The sequence below is a fragment of the Gigantopelta aegis genome, chromosome 2, assembly GCF_016097555.1.
Source record: "Gigantopelta aegis isolate Gae_Host chromosome 2, Gae_host_genome, whole genome shotgun sequence".
NCBI lineage: Eukaryota > Metazoa > Mollusca > Gastropoda > Neomphalida > Peltospiridae > Gigantopelta > Gigantopelta aegis.
In genome coordinates, this window is record NC_054700.1 from 28,779,544 (window position 1) to 28,797,884 (window position 18,341).

Here is an 18,341-nt window from a genome sequence, read left to right on the forward strand (position 1 = left end):
GGGTCCAGTTAAGTTTTAGTGCGTCCTATACGCAAGTTTTGTGCGTCCGGTAAATCCCTGCAATACAGCTGTTCTCTGAGACAAAACGTAGCACATGCTACCGTAATTTATTTGTAGTGCTATACCAAATAGAATTTCACCAGGTGAAAGTCTGAAATGCCAAAACATTAAAGAAGAAGTCTGTTTTGTTTAACGACACCATTAGAGCACATTGATATATTAATCATCGGCTATTGGATGTCAAATGTTTGGTATTTTTGGCATAGTCTAAAAATAGTCTTAGAGAGGAAACCTACTACATCTTTTCATTAGTAGCAAGGGACATTTTATATGCACCATCCCACAGACAGGATAACACATACCACGGACTTTGATGCACCGGTCGTGGTGCACTGGATGGAATGAGAAATAGATTAATGGGCCCACTGACGGGAATCGATCCCAAACCGACCGCGTATCAAGCGAGTGCTTTACCACTGGGCTACGTCCCGCCCTTCAAAACATTAAAGGAGCAGACTAGTTTAAACCCGTGGAAATGGACACTAAGTTTAGTTCATCTACTAACCTGTAACACGTTTGGATAAGGTTATAACAGAGAGAAGCTAAAGTCTGTGATGTTTAAAAGGGGAAATATTGTCTAAAAATAACTAGAACTTGTCTCAATAACCATTACTTCTCACAAGAACGTGCGTTTTTAGAATTATGAAAAAGGCATTTTGGGGTATTACAAAAACCTGGATAACCAAAACCACTTAAGATGTACGAAAATGTATACTCTAAATAATAACATGTAAATACTTCTAATTTAAATTATCAACAAAAACCCCGCCAGCTTTAATAGTAAAAACGAATACGACGTAATGCTTAGGTCTGTCACTTTAAGAGATGTGTTTCCATATGATTAGACAGCTCTTCAGATGTAGAGCACTTTACTTCGAGATCGAGGATTAAGTTAGTTTGTTTTATTTAACACCACTAGGGCACACTGATTTACTAATCATCGGCCATTGGATGTCAGACGTTTCATAGTTCTGACATATAGTTTCAGAGAGGAAACCCGCTAATTTGTCCATGAAAAGCAAGGGATCTTTTATATTCACCATTCCTAAGACAGGGAAGCGCATGCCATGGTATTTGATATACAAGCTGTTGTTGTTTTGATGTTTTGTTTAACATCCAGTAGCCAATAATAATTATATTTTGTTATTCCTGTTTGGGTTAAATATTGATTTACTACAAAAATCTATTATTGACAAGATCTGAACATACTTCATCGAATGTCATGACATTTGACAGTCTGATGCCGTATACTCACTTTGAACTTGGCCTAGTGCTTATAAAACTTTTAGAGTCTAGACTCGAGACTCTAATAGAGTCTGAAACACTAATGTCACGACAACGCCATACAAATTGTATGCATGTAACGTCATTTGAGATTGAGTCTGCACGGGGGCTTGGGACACTTCAGTCTTTTATGGACAAAACCTTTGAGAGAATAGAGTGTAGTTTCGAAATGCTTACCTGATTGATGAGAACCGTCCTGCTGTCCGCCCTCTTCGTTAGCGCCACGCTGACGACAGCAGCGTCACCTGCCGCAAAGACAACGACGACCAGCACGGCCGCGTACAGTCTGACGGGCAGCACTATGAAGGTGAGATAGATCAGGAGCGACACCCACAGAACCTTCTCGTCCGGCATCAGGTCGTCCACTTTAAGGATGAGCTCACAGAAAATCTGTCCACCAAACAGCAGCCACACAACATAGATGGCGTTCGACGTAATCCTTAATGGAATGAGTCGTGTGTTGCCCAGCAGCACCAGGAACGTGTCCAGTACGATGACGGCTCCCTGGATGGAGATGGCAGCGGTGTTGTTCGACAGGACTGCGAGCGATCGTGTGACGATCACCAGTACGGAGAACGAGATGGAGAACACGATGATGGAGTCCAACAGCTGTATCTTCTGCTGCTTCACGTGGTCTCGGTACAGTCGCTCGTCGTGTTCGTCCTCGAACGCCTTGTGAATCAGTCGTAATGTCGGCCTGGGACTGTAGTCTTCGGTCACAGGCACAATTCTGTCTTCTTCGAGCTGCCGATGTTCCAACATCTCCCGAGAATTGTGATCCCCGTTCTTGGAGGCCTTTGATCTACGCTCCAATTGATGCTCGCCTCTTGATTCAGCACTGGATGAGTCATCTGTGTAGATCTTTGTCGACATTATTTAGGCGTTTTAGATCACCAAATGAATGCTTAGTATTTGACGGCTGGTGTGTCCTAGTTCATTGTGTGAATACTTTCTTCCTCAGTGTAGTTCAGGTATCTTGTTGGCTCGCTTCGAAAATACTTTCTGGTCACTTTATTGGTCTTTTAGGTGTTATTCAAATGTATATTGTGATGTTTTATCTTTCAGCTCTCTTTTAAAATACAAGTTTGCGTCATTTTGTGCTTAAGCATCCTTATGTTCTTTGTCTTTTAACTCTTTCAAAGAACATTTACACCAGACTGTCGGTTTGTTCTAGTATAAAACTTTTGTCTCTCCCGTAAGATAGAATCTCGATAAATGTGTTATTTTGTATCTCTTATGAAACACTTTCAAGTCGTTTTCGTTTTCTTTTCCTTCTTATTCTTGTTCTTTGCCTAGCTCTTTTACAACACACAACTTATCTCTGTTGTTTGTTTTGTGCTTTATATATATAAAAAAAATTACTCATCTCATCGTTTAGCTCTGCTAGAGCCACTTTTGTTGCCATGTCACTAAATCCATTCCAGCCATTTATGTATTTCAGTCATCGATTGTGTTTTAGGGTGTACTCCATAAAGCATGGATGATTGGGATACGTCACATGTCATATGCATTAGTCTGTTAGCAGAAGAGATGTTGGGGTTTTTGGACGTATTAAGTCATTGATCGTTGTGACTGACACGTATCTGCACCTGCTGTCAATCGGAGTCGGAGCCTCGTCACTGATTGAGACATGTTTTATTGCTTTTGAAAGGTGAGGTTCCAACTTATTAAGACTCCTCCACTGCTTCACGTTAACGACAAAGCTGAGTTGTAGCATCAGATAAGTGAACTAAAGAGAGAAAGACAATAATAATAATGAAAAATAATGCAACAATATACATTAGTACCCAAGCCACGATTATGATGGTATGATAGATTAAAAATATTTGAAAATAAACCATTAATATATACCAAAATAAACCAATTTTCGTATTTACGATAAAAAAAAAGGTTAAGAAGTATAAAAAAAAAAGAACAAAACGTAATAATCATATGATATTAAACCAATTTACTTTTTTTTTAAATACATATTCAGTTCTCTTTATGTACCTTTAGTGACGTAACAAAATATGTTTCTTCAACTGAGTAAATTTGGAAGTGGTCAAATGCTGGTATTGCTGGCAATCAGTTTTTGCTTCATACTCATTCTAGTGGTACCATGCTTTACTGTACTCTGAGGTCTCGTAGACTTTATAGCATTTGGTCCACGAGAACTCACTGTACCGAGTTTGAGCAGCGACTGCTACCAGCACTGGAAGTAATATGTGATATGGGGGCGGGACGTAGCACAGTGGTAAAGCGTTCGCTTGTTACGCGGTCGGTCTAAGATCGACCCCCGTCGGTGGACCCATTGGGCTATTTCTCGTTCCAGCCAGTGCTCCACAACTGGTGTAACAAAGGCCGTGGTATGTACTATCCTGTCTGTGGGATGGTGCATATAAAAGATCCCTTGCTACTAATCGAAAAGAGTAGCCCATGAAATGACGACAGCAGGCTTCCTCTCTCAATATCTGTGTGGTCCTTAACGATATGTTTGACGCCATATAAACGAAAATAAAATGTGTTGAGTGCGTCGTTAAATAAAACATGTCCTTCCTTGCCACCCTGACTGGAAGTAATATGTGATATTGATTGTTTGGGAAAATACACTCACCTATGTTCAATAAAATAATTAAATTTGCTATACATTATTTATGAGGTATACGTTAGTGCCTGGAAACCGGCCATAGTTGAATTTGTTTGGGGGTTTTAAAATTATGTATGGCACAACTGTGACTTACTACTAAAACATTCTGTTTATCTTTTAAATGTAACGTGTTTTAGCAGGTACATTAAATGCAAGATATAGCATTTTAAATAATTGTATGTGCACTGTATTAGTGCATTGATATACTGCTTATAGCTGTAACGTTTGGGTTTTTTTAGAACATGTTAGCGTTTTGAATAAAATAGTATAGACTAGAGTAGAGTAGAGTAGAGTAGAAATATAATGGAGTAGAATAGATGTTTAACGACACCCCAGCACGAAAAATTCATCCGTTATTGGGTGTCAAACTATGGTAAATGAAAAACCGTAATAGCGCTTTGAAGTAACTTGGTCAACCGGAACCAAACACCCTTTGCATCCTGATGGTCAGCACTGCATTATATATTTGATATTAAACACCTCTCCGTAGACAGTACAGTGCACACCATGGCCTCTGATATACCAGTCGTGTAGAACCAGCAAGAGCAGTAACATATAATGGCTGCGGTCAATACCACTCATTCAACGGAGCGCACTTATCATCGAGTCATATTTCCTTTCATCGGACGTTAAAAGCAGCTTACGTATTACCGCGCATTACTTGAAGTCGGTAAAAAGGAAAATACGTTTTGCCTTTTTTAATGGTTTATGTACATCCATTTGGTTTAAAATAATATTGATATTAGCTTCGTACCGTTCTCTTAGGCATTCGTTCTCTGTCTGATTTAATGTCGGAGATGAAACATGTTTGACAAATTGTGAATACAACTACTCGGGGAATATATATAAATATAGCAGTAATGGACTGATCGATATGGAACTGCCAGATGGGTTTTGTGGGCTAAAACGCAATACAATGAGAGCATTATTGTACATACATCTCTAACGTAGTTACAGCAAACACTGGTCTAAGCTCGCCTATTGTTGCTGGGGAAAAAACAAATCAAATGGCAACAGGGGCAGATGTAGTGGGGTTTTTTGTTGTGTTTTTTTTTTTTGGGGGGGGGGGGATTTCGAAGGAGGAAAACAGCGTTTCAAAAAGACTCTCCAGTTTTCAGGGAGGGGATGCAACATTTAAAGAGAGCACCTACTATATTTGGTGTCATCGTTAATTAATAAACTGATGTCAATATATATATATATATATATATATATATATATATATATATATATATATATATATATATATATATATACTCAAAATTCGAACACTCGATAACCTCGACCTCTCGACATAATTCTTTAGTCCCGCCATAAAGATTTAATTGTTTATGCACCTCAAAAACTCGACGCGTGTGGATTGATCAAACTGTCGTTGCTGTTAGTATTTTAAAAACGACCGACTTGTCAATCAAGTCAATCAGACGAAGCGCGCCTGACTTGGGTGGTCTGGGCTGTCGAGGATTAAGGTGATAATTACAGAATAATAGATCGCCTGATATATGGTCTGAGTGAATAAAGAATTGAATTGAATTGAATTGTTTGTACATGGCGTCATACATAATTCAGATACAGTCTGGTTAACTTCAAAAAGCACTTGTAATAATTGTTAGGTCTTTTTTTTAAAATAAATGTTAGTTCCTGATTTGCATTAGTGCTTTTTAATGATTTTTCTTATTTAAAATGATAAAAATTATTAAAATAATTTTGTGAACAAATCTACTAAGTGTTATTCGGCATTCAGTGTTTTATTTGGTTAGTTACGTTCCACCATGTTTTGACATCTGTAAATTACACCAACATTCATTATATCATTTACTTACGTTTACAATATACGCAAAATAAGTGTATCACAGGAGTCGGAAGATGCCAACAAAAGGGTTGGGGTGACAGTTATTTAATTCGCCTTTCAACTGGCGATGCATAGTTTTCAGAGTTTAGAAGTAGGCAGTGAAGTGCACGCTTCTTACAATATTAAGCGAAAACGTCCAGCTAATTTTAACTCTTATATATTAATTTCGAAAACTCGAACTCCCTGAAACTCGAACTATTTCGTCGTCCCCTTCAAGATCGAATTATCAAAGATTGACTATATATATATATATATATATATATATATATATATATAGAGAGAGAGAGAGAGAGAGAGAGAGAGAGAGAGAGAGAGAGAGAGAGAGAGAGAGAGAGAGAGAGAGAGAGAGAGAGAGACATATATACATATATACATACATATACATACATATACATATACATATACATATACATTTAAATACACATATACATGCATAGAGAGAGAGAGTAATGAATGAATGAATGAATGAATGAATGAATGAATGTTTAACGACACCCCAGCACGAAAAATGCATCGGCTATTGGGTGTCAAACTATGGTAATGGAGAGACAGAGAGAGAGAGAGAGAGAGAGAGAGAGAGAGAGAGAGTGTGTGTGTGTGTGTGTGTGTGTGTGTGTGTGTGTGTGTGTGTGTGTGTGTGTGTGTGTGTGTGTGTGTGTGTGTACCTTGTTAACATGCCCCCATACCACTAAGGGTTCGGGCATGTCTATCCCGGGCCCGGCCTATGGATAACCAGTGGTCTGGTCCGAGACAAAATAGGAATGAACAATTTAGAATTATTATACAAAAAAATGTGATTCGGACTTTAATAATAATAAAATATATTTTAGAAAGCTCCGTTTTATGCTAATACCACACGTATTTTGTTTGAATGCTTACAAACTTCAGGCTATTAAATGTGTTCGAGTATAACCTCTAAAGTCGCAGAACCTAGTTTCAATCCGTAAAAATGGACATTAAGTTACTTTAATCTAGAAATCTTTAACACATCTGGATAAATTACAACATAGTGAAACAAGGGTGCGACATTGAAACATGGAAATGCCCTTAAAAACAGACTAAACCTCGACTCTATAACCGTTACATCTCAGACACACGTCCGGTTTTTTTGTTCTAAATATGAAAAATGCATTTTGTGATATTAAAAATGCCAGGATGGTCAGAAAACACTTCGGATGTATGGAAACGAATAATCTATAAATCTAAGTAAAGTGAAAAATATGCCTTAGTGTTTAAAACCTAGGGTTTGTAACTTTAACTAGAGACTGCTGACACCAACATCGGCGCTCACCACTGTTTTCACAGTCCTTCTGATGCCATAGTATTGATGAAATAGCCAGCTTTACAGACGTTCGCCGGTCGTACCTTCAAGATGGACAATAACCACTAATCTATCAACGTCGCTTTCCACTATTCTTTTTGCTGGCTCTTTATGTTCAGCTGTTGACAAGGACTGGTATGGAGCAGCATAGATTGTAAGTGTTATTTCATTTCCTTTTAATGGTTATTAAGTGGTCTTCCGTTTCAAAACCCTATACAGTCTATAAAACTCAAGAGAGTATTAAAATACACGCGAACAAAAATATCACCCTCTCTGTCTCTGTCTCTCTGTCTCTCTCCCTCTAGTTTCTCTCTCCCTCTCTCCCTCTAGTCTCTCTCTCTCTCTCTCTCTCTCTCTCTCTCTCTCTCTCTCTCTCTCTCTCTCTCTCTCTCTCTCTCTCTCTCTCTCTCTCTCTCTCTCTCTCTCTCTCTCTCAGTATTGCATGCTTTTATGAGAAAGAGGAAAGATACCGAAAGAGATTGACAAAGAGAGTGCCTTGAGAGCGGAATGAAAAACAGAGATATGAAACACAGCGAAACATGTTGGCTGGGGCAATGATAGAGTTAGAGACGCATGGATAAAATGAGATAAGTAGTGAGGTAACAAGACACACATACACGCACGCACGCACGCACAAACAGTAGGTGTTGATGATACTCATCACATCCAAACACAAAAACTATATACATAATATAATCACCAAACTCACTTGCCATGCACTGGACTGGCTGGACCTTCCACTCTAACTTATTACTCAACCGGCATCAGATCACCTGCAGTTGTGTTTCTAGTCCATGTAGACCAACTGTAATTCTCTCTTTGTCGCTCTTTCTGGAACCTCTTCCCCAAGTGACGCACTCCTAACTACTGACTGGTAGTCTCATGAGCTGCAATCGATAGCAGCTCTGTCGTAGAACACAAGTCTGTAATTAGCAGGTGTATCGTGATTAGAATATTACGGCCAATGCAAAATAATTATCATTACAGTAGACAAACAAACCAGCTTCGTTCCTTGTTACCGGTGTCACCTTAGCAGCGTCTACGACTCACACGAAGAACGAAACTCACCTGTTGTTGATATGGAAGTTATTACAATGTGATGGATTTATATATATAATCTATAAAATACTAATTAAAGCATACGCCTATACAGGAAAAAAACAAATTACTCATTAAAACGTATATAGTTCCATAAACAGATTGTTTGCCAGTGCTAATATTTGAAATACGATCACATTAATGGGGTTTTTTTTAAAATTTCATTTATGCTCATTTTCCTGCTCGTGTTTATATCCAATTACGGTTCAAGCTTAGCACACTGCCCTGGGTGAAACACTCATCTGTCTAGGCAGTCTGCTGAGAGAAGGGGGGCGGAAAGATCTAAGCTCTCTCTCTTTTCTCTCACGATGTCTCTCTGTCTCTCTGTCTCTGTCTCTCTGTCTCTCTGTCTCTCTCTCTCTCTCTCTCTCTCTCTCTTTCTCTCTCTCTCTCTCTCTCTCTCTCTCTCTCTCTCTCTCTCTCTCTCTCTCTCTCTCTCTCTCTCTCTCTCTCTCTCTCTCTCTCTCTCTCTCTCTCTCTCTCTCTCTCTCTCTCTCTCTCGCACTAGTCTGATTACATAGCTGGTTAAACAGAATAATTGTCGTTCAGCATCACTCGGTTATATTGAACTATATGGATAACAATGCGGCTTATTATCCATATGGTTCAGTCTGTGCATTTGACATATGACGTCATTTCGTCGTCTCCTAGTTGTGGCTGAAACATTTTGAGTTGGGTCTTGTTATTCATAAAGAAAACAACAATAATAATATTTATAATAAAGAAATTATTACACTCGCGTGTGAGTCGTACTGATTTTACGAAACTCGTGTCAGGATTCATGTATTACACTCGCTCTCGCTCGGGCAATACAAAAATCCTGACATTCGTTTCGTAAAATCAGTACGACACACAAGCTCGTATAATAATCTCTATACAATGGCATGACTATCTCAGGCAGGAACTATTTTCACTTTATTTAAACTGTATTTGGAATTTATTGTATGTTGACGACAGTATCTACATTATAATTTTAAAAAACCCGAGTTTTACTTTTTAAGCAATTAGGTTACAGTAAAACAATGACAACGCCTAAAAGACTTTTATATCAACATTTATTACATGAATTTAGATTACAAACGTATTTAAGATTGCCAGTAGCAACGCGTTATATAAAGGAAATATGTAAGATTAGAATATGCGCTCATAAATTAAATGTAGAATCTGACAGGTGTCGAAACATCGAAAGATCACAAAGAATATGTACTCTGTATAATGCTAATGCTATAGAAGATGAATATCACTTTATAATAGTGTCCACAATACAATTTATGTATATGTATATGTATATATATATATATATGTGTATGTGTATGTGTATGTGTATGTGTATGTGTATGTGTATGTGTATGTGTATGTGTATGTGTATGTGTATGTGTATGTGTATGTGTATGTGTATGTGTATATGTATATGTATATGTATATATGTATATATGTATATATATATATATATATATATATATATGTAACACTGGATTTCAACACAAAGACGGACGCAGTGTGTAAAGGTTCTTTATTTGAAAGAAGGGTGTTGTTTTAAACCCTATACAAATAATAACAAGAATATTAAAATACATAAATAACAAAATCATACACAAAAGCATAAAAACTACACAACTCTCTGCAGTATATTTAAAGAAAATATACTATTTATCCAAATATACATACCAAGGAATTTAATTAATGCTACTCATTAATGCTATAAATACACTATATATTATCTAATATTTATTAATAAAGGATTAATAAATAATCTAAAGTCCACATCTCTTTTCATAAAGTTCAGCACAATTTAAGGTTAAGCTATACAATATAAATATTTACAATATGATATAATTAAAACTAAGCTTCTGTTTACAAGTACATGAACTGCACGTGCATTAAGAATACTGCACGGGCCTTAAACAAGAATGTACCCTGAGCAATAATCAATAGTCTACCTTTCGCTGTGGGCGATAGGGCGATAGAACATAGGTCGTCAATAGGGAATGTAGATATCAGCAGGTATAAAACAAATAAAACACTTATAAATCACCGTCCATATCTGATATACTAAAATGTAGAAAAAGTACAAGCTAAGCTAGTATAATAATCTATATCAAATGAACGCAATTACGCCATTACACGCCTTATTATAAACTAATTATTACATTTATTCCCCTATAAACAATCTTAATCCAAATTAATATAACTACTTCATAGATTAAACCTAGTATTAATGTATATGTATAATTCTAAAATATGTAATCTAAATAAATTATATTTAATTGCTTTAGTGTATAAAATTATAATTGCTTATTAATTACATTTAATTTTATGGAAGTTAATAAAAAGAGTGCAAATTAGAAAAGATAAAGAAAACTAACCTCAAAGATTTCAAAATGGCGTCTATTTCAGAGAATGAAAAGCATGTCCTTTCTGGTCAGGTGAATTTCAAAAAGTACTTAGTCACCTGTTGGCTCAAACATATCAGTCAGTAGGTGAGTACTGGTCAGTGTCAAAGGTCAGTATTCTAAACATGAAACATGCTACACTAACTGCCCTAAAGTATTGACCCTTAATTAAAACCCAGTGTATGTGTGTATTTTGTACAGTGCAGTGCCATAGCTTAAAATCATAAAACATTCACCAGGTTACATTCTCCCCCCACTAAGTGAAATAACGTCCTCGTTATTTACATGCCCCCGAGTTCTCCATTACTACAGCAAGTCATGCTTGACAAGCATTGTCTGGCATACTGTCAAGAACACCTGTAGCAGCTAGAGAAGTCAGAAAAGTTGCCTTTTCTTTCCAATTTGGCCTGCCATCCCTCAGTACTTGCGTAGTCATGGAGAACTCACCTGACCGGTACCAATCAGGTGATTTCCTAGGTCTCGTTGACCTTCTTGGAACTGGAACCGGTGTGATCTGCTTTACTTCTGTTTCTTCAGTCACAGAGGGATCTTCAAATGTAACAGCATCCTCCAGGACTTCATCTGCAGCTGAAGGCTCTTCCTGTGCAGGAGCCTCTTCAAGTTCCAGGGCTAACTCATCCGGAACTAAAGTGGTAACCTCCTGTAAGGTCTCCTCTGCAGGTTCTTCTTTGGTAGCTATATGAGTACCACAATCTGCAGATACTACCTCCAGACCTGTCTCCTGAAATTCCTCAGATCCATCACTCGACGAGTCATCTTCAGATGGGGCTGTTCCATCTTTATGATCTGTAGGAATTTGTACTTTCCTGGGACCTAATGTCTTCCTCTGTGCTGGAACGGGTTTATCAGTCTCTTTGATGGGAATTGGCAGTGACCCTACTGGAAGTAACAGATTTCTATGGAGAGTTCTTGCCTTTCCTTGTCCTTTCTCTTTCTTCACAGTGAAGACTGGAACATCAGAACTTGGTTGCTCATGGACTACATAGACATCTTCCTCCCATCTATCTGCCAGCTTGTGTTTCCCATCAAAGGCAAGTGTACGAACCAACACCCTATCCCCAACCTGGATAACAGCCCCACGAACCCTGGAATCATACTGCTTCTTCTGCTTAGTTCGGCTCTGATCAGCAGCTTGACTGGCCAGTCGGTATGAATCTTCCAGGCGTTTCCGCAAGGACTTGATGAACTCAGTATAATTCTGATGATCATCATTGCTATCCAGGCCAAGAGCAATATCCAGTGGTAAACGAGGATGTCTACCAAACATTAAAAAGAAAGGTGAGGTTCCTGTGGACTCATGTCGAGTACTGTTATAGGCATGGACCAATGGTAGTTAATTAACAACAACAATTAATAACAACCCAGAACTGATCACTTAATTAGTTAATCTCTAGGTGTCTAGTTTACACAATATGCTAATCACTTCACCGAGACACAACACCCACACGTGTGATAATTGAGAAACGCTTCCAGGGGAACTTAATTAATAAAGGAATTACAACTCTATTCCTAACTGGTTAATTTTTAATTAACCCTTACTACTCTTTCCGTAACCTTGTAACACAGAATTAATACTGGTACCTATCACAATAAAGACAATAACCTACAGTTTACCTAGGTCCGCTAGGATGACTGGCTAAGCTTTAATAATTATTTAGACAGTGAGCCTACAGTTTACTGCGTCAGATGACCGGCAGCACCGTCTAAATAATATTGGTATAACACAGTATTAAAATATTTAAAGTCACATCAATCACATCAAGGTTATACAACAGCAGAAAATATATAATTACCAAGTCCAAACGGACGCGCTCCCTGGAAGCCTTCCAGTATGTTTCTCCCTGATATCTCTCAAACCCTAGCTATTTATTATAAAATCCCAGACTGGTCCGGAGACAGCACACGGAACCGAATCTTATGATGTGTATATTTCGACAGTAACCAAGCGGTATTTTTTTCTTACAAGCCTAGACTTACTGTCGCCTAGTTCGCCAAATAAACCCGATCGTACCGAACTAGCGGAGGTATTACGTAACTACTGGCCACATGGCATGCGCACCTGGTCCGGGTGTGTATTGGAAAGTACAGCTCGACGACCGTCGAGCAGAGGTATTACGTAACAAGGTGCCCACCTGGGCTTAAGTGCATATTGAGACCGCACACGGCCCTCTAAAACAATTAATATCGCCAGAGGCGAAAAGAAATAAGAGCATGTTCCGTCACACTAACCGTATTCTGTATGGACCCGGTAGATCAGCCTCTAGGAAAATGCAGTGCTACCTTGAAGGTGTCGGAGATTACGTCAAAGTAGGAAGTGTATGTTGTCAGAGGATTACAAATTCCACTGCTAGGCAGACCTGCAATTGAAGCACTAGATCTTGTCCGCCGTGTGAACACTCTTGACAAAGTGTCTCCAGAAGAATACTGGAAGATGAAATTTCCAAAGCTATTTCAAGGACTTGGAAAGCTTAAAGATGAATATGAAATTAAGCTAACTGATAATGCTAAACTTTTTTGTCTGAATACACCTCGCAGAATACCGATTCCAATATTGCCAAAGGTGAAACCAGAACTAGACCGCATGGAAAGAAACGGTGTAATTTCGCGAGTTGACCAGCCAACAGATTGGTGTGCAGGTATGGTCATGTACCAAAGCCAAATGATACGGTGAGATTCTGTGTGGACTTACCAAAATTAAATGAAAGTGTCAAGACGTAAATATTTCACAATTCCGGTTGTTGATCATACTGTAAGCCAACTGAATGGAGCGCGATACTTCAGTAAACTTGACGCTAATTCTGGATTTCATTATATTCCAAGTAGCCCACATTATCCACAAAGCAATGGTGAGGCAGAACGAGCAGTGCAAACTATTAAAACATTTTCTCAAAAAGAGCAAAGATCCATATTTGGGACTGTTAGTTTATCGTACAACTCCACTAGCAGGATGATATAGCCCTTCAGAGTTACTGATGGGAGAAGACTGAGAAATACTTTACCGATTCATCCAGATCAGTTGTTACCAAAACAAGTAGACATTAATTCATTTCGTGACGACGAGACCCGTCGAAATTTGTAACAAAAATGACATTTGATCAACATCATAAAGTTCGCAAACTTCCAAGTTTAAAATCAGGTGATCACGTGTTTGTTCGAAATCCTGACGATGTTAAACCAGGCATTGTTGAAAGGCAGGACTCCACTCCGCGTTCTTATCAGGTTGTGATGAAGGATTCTGTAGTACGTAGAAACAGACGACATTTAATTCTTACAGATGCAGCACACGATAACCCGTGTACTAAAACAAGTGACAATTCTCCAGTTGCAGATGTTGCTGAACAACCACAAGACAACTTTGTGTTAACTCGATCAGGCAGACAATCAGTTAAACCAAAACGACTCGATTTATAATATTAAATTAATATTTGGACAAATATAGGATGTCAGTGTGTTAATCACTGAAGTTTACAGTTCAGACTTTAATTTGGATGTTTCAGATATTAATGTTTACATATTCTTGATTCTTAAAACAAACTGACGGTGCTCCTTTAATGATCAATTATTATTACCTTAATGTGTTAGGGACCATCTCAAAATTCATATGATGCCAAAAAAGAAGAAACAATTTAGTCTCTCTTGAGACCCCCCCCCCCCCCCCCCCCCCCCAAAAAAAAAGAAGAAGACTAAATAAGATTATGTTTTGGTATCATTTGTGCATTATGTATATATATATAAAAATGCAGAATGCATGTAGGGCATACTAGTAATAAAATGTTTCTATTTCATGTATTTGTTTCTTGTTTGCTTCATTTGTCATAAAGTTGTCAATTTTAACCCTAGAGCGCTGCCCGTATCAAATATGATACGCAAAACTATATATAAATTAGGTTAATTAAAAGTAAAAATAAAACAAGGTTTGTTCATTTAGCATGAAATTATTCATAAAGGCCTGATGTGTCATATTCGATACGGAACAGGCATGCCCTCTATCGTGTTTTTAAAAAACTAGTGTCTACAGATAGCTGTAATGGTGAATGAAGACGTGCAGATTCGAACAAAAATTTGATGAAGAAATAATGTTACGCACAGGTAAGTGGGACTGGTTAGTAAATGCTATGCATATTTGTATCGCGAGTTCTAATTGGCCGTCAGGGGAGGTGATGTAATTGTCTGATTGGCTGGATGGTACCCGGCACACACACAGAACACAGAGTTCGTGTTCCTGAGGAATGCCGGCTTAGTTTTTCTGCTGTTCTTGGAAAACGATCATTTCTGAAGGTTTTTAATCTTGATGCCAACTTAAATTTCAAAGACGAAATGGCAAGTGCAAAATTATTAACCCTCCCCACCCCCCCCCCCCCCCCCCCCCCCCCGACGAAACCATTTCGTCTTTTTTGGCATCATATGAATTTTGAGATGGTCCCTTACTCTTTTAAACACAAAGTTGATTGCTATTATGAAACAGCGGCCTACTATATTCATGTTCATGTACATCTATTTAAATTCTTTATAACATTTAAAAAGCATAATTAATAACATTCTTTCATAAGTTCTCAAAGACTTAAAAAGGAAGATGTGGTATCAGTTGCATATAACTAGTTGTCTAACGAGTAGTATAGATTGCTATCTCTAAAGTAAATGAGGTCATAGGACACGTCATCCTATCCAGCATGGCCGCCGCCTGTACATTCATTATCATTTTAATAAATCATTATCGGACGTCATCTCGTGTCCATCTGTGACAGAACAGATGGTAGTTAATGTAATAAATTTAACCTATATAGGGAATAAATGGTTACTGTCTTAAGATATCGGCTTTATCCTGAGAAAGTTAGATTGGCGAATGCAAGAAGGCTCTGCCGAGATGCATTCGCCATTCGTCCTGAGCAGGATAAAGCCGATATCTTACGACAGTAGCCAGTTATTTCTTTTATCCTGCAATCCTACTGGAATAGTTAGAAAATAATTATTTATTTCATTTGTATATGCAAATCGAGTATCGTCGACCTAGCAAGTATTTTGCCGTATGACGTCATTTCAAGATACATGGCGTCATTCTTTGTAAGACGCTAGCTACATTATGTCACGTTTCTAAACTCTAATTCATATAAGAATTGACCGCAATTATTTTTTCAAATTTTTGGTTCATGCAAGTATGAACCGAAAAAACGATGTGGGTCATACAGAAGTGAGCACGTCGGGTTTTTTTGTTCATACTTGCATGAACAAAAATATAATTGCGGTCAAATCTTATAGGGGCCTATAATTGTCCGAACCAAAATTATTGTTAACAACTACGAAAAATTACTCTCCTACCTTTAATTGCCGTTAAATTTCCTCCAAAGTTTGTCCAGACACAAATCTTGAAAAAACCATTACAATGACACAGATTCCACATACCAGATGATAACCATATCACCTATATTGATTTCGCTGAGAGTGCATAGGGAAAAAAACATGTAATTTTGTATCAGCTGCCATTTTGACTTTTATGGAATATTCTTCAAGAGGGGTGAAAGGATAGGACTTAATCTAACAACGTCATAACATGTTATGATATAAAAGCAAACGTGATGACGTCATATTTTTTTTTTTTATTATTATTATTACTATTATCATTATTTTAATGATACCACTAGAGATCATCGATTTCATAGTAATTGTGTCACATACTTTGGAGGCTTTTACCCCTCTTGAAGAGTATTCCATAAACAAGCAACATGGCAGACGGCAGAAAACTGCATGTATTTTTCACTATGCAATCTTAGCAAAGACAATATCGGCGACATCGTTGCAGTCTCGTGTGTGGAATCTGTATATTTGTACTGGGTTTTTTTGCGATTTGTGTCTGGACAAACTTTGGAGGAAATCTAACGGCAATTAAAGGTAGGAGAGTAATTTTTTGTAGTTGTTAACAATTTGGTTCAGACAATAATTAAATTTGTATGAATACTTTAACAATACATAACTGAATTTATTCTGTTTAGCTTTAAATACGCCTGTAGTATTGTTTGTGTAACCTTCATTAATACTTATGTCGCATAAGAATGCAAACGTTCATTATTTGAATCGGGTGATTTTTTAAAATTTAAATTAATTTTGATAAGCGACGCCATTTTCTCTAAGGTCGACGACAGTCACTTTTCGCACCCTTGTTTTGGCTTAGTACACAGTAAATAAAACATATCCAACGGTAATTTTTTGATATGATATATTTGACAAAAGGTACTTTTTATTTCTTTCATCTTTTGAAACTTAAAATTAATTTTTTTATCCAGAATTATGAAAAATAACAAAATACCAAACTGTAAACAACGTTGTCCGCTTGTTATAGAAATTTGACAGGGGTCAAGGTTAGTAGACCAGTTTTTATTTTAATGTGGCGAAGCATTGTAATAATATAGCTAATTTTGAATTTGAATGACATCAGTATTCCAATGACGTCACTTTGAATCACCTTACAATAACCATACACTGGATACATGACGTTTCGTTTTAAGAATACAGGTGATGCGCCAGTTCCGGATCACCTGTACTTACCGATCAGTCTGTCGGTATATTAAATTTTTAGTCATTTCTATGTAAATTTCATTAAACAAATATTCTAACAAACAAATAATACATGTTTCTTGAAATTGTACGTAAAATAACTGTAACAGTATATAGTCTTGGTTTTATTTTGGACGGCGATGCATAACCACTATTAAAACTTTACACGAGCAGACGACATGAAAAAAAGAAGACGTTTAAAAAGAGAGATGAAGTTTTTGATATTTTTCTTTTTATATCCTTTGAAATTTTATAGTACGAGTAGGGGAAACATATATAGATTGTGCATGACTAGTTTTATGAAAAGTGATGCTGCAAACGACTTACTGTAACTCCTCATCTTCATAAATCAAGGCTAATATTCGTTCCTCGTATTCAGGAATACGAGGTACGAATATTAGCCTTATTTATGAAGATGGTAACTCCTCAAAGGGGACACACTTGATACGCCAGTTGCGGATCACTCACAAAACGGAAGTATTTACGTTGTAACTGCCGCTAGATGGGGCGATGAACGCAGGGTTTATGTCAAGACTCAAAAACGTTGAACACGGTGGAATTTTTTTCTCTCACTTTCCCCCCCTTCCTTTATAACAATAATGATGATGATAATAATAATAATAATAATTATTATTATTATTATTACTATTACTATTATTATTATTATTATTATTATTATTATTTTCTTCTTAAACCTCTCTTGATTCGTCATTTTAACCACTAGTTCATAATAATTCGACGCGGGGCCCATGTCATAGTAGCCCTAGACTGTTCGTCCCATGGCCAGTCATCCTCTACAAAATATTATATTAATCGTTGTAGTTCCACCTATTTTTCTTGTATTATTTTAGTTTTCTACAGGTAATGACAATATGTATATAATGTAAAGACACGTATTTTATAAACTGAAACTACAATTTTAAGTGTTCGTCCACTTGTCTCTCACGTTATATTTGTAGGCCTACATGTAATTAGCCATTCGTACAAATATGGCTAATATAAATAAAATGTAATGTTTTAAAATTCCATTTTCGTTTAATTCAGGCAAACTTGACTACTCGACTTTGGGAGAGAGGGGGAAGGGGTCCTCTATTTGGTTTTGTCAACGAAGTGAAAATCTCTTATTCGGCTTAATTA

The 18,341-nt window shown here is 37.2% G+C and overlaps 1 protein-coding gene across 1 annotated transcript in view; it reads right to left on the reverse strand.

Annotated features, from left to right (window-relative positions):
• The window catches only part of LOC121388074 (adenylate cyclase type 3-like), a 103,527-nt gene extending 85,860 nt beyond the window's left edge, over positions 1 to 17,667 (reverse strand). Inside the window, exons 1-3 of the mRNA XM_041519286.1 lie at positions 17,532 to 17,667; positions 7,853 to 8,066; positions 1,522 to 3,073 (exon numbers count right to left, since the gene is read on the reverse strand). Coding sequence (XP_041375220.1) covers positions 1,522 to 2,217 — 696 coding nt within the window. The 5' untranslated portion in view covers positions 2,218 to 3,073; positions 7,853 to 8,066; positions 17,532 to 17,667. The remainder of the gene's footprint in view (positions 1 to 1,521; positions 3,074 to 7,852; positions 8,067 to 17,531) is intronic.
• Positions 17,668 to 18,341: the final 674 nt, after the last annotated feature.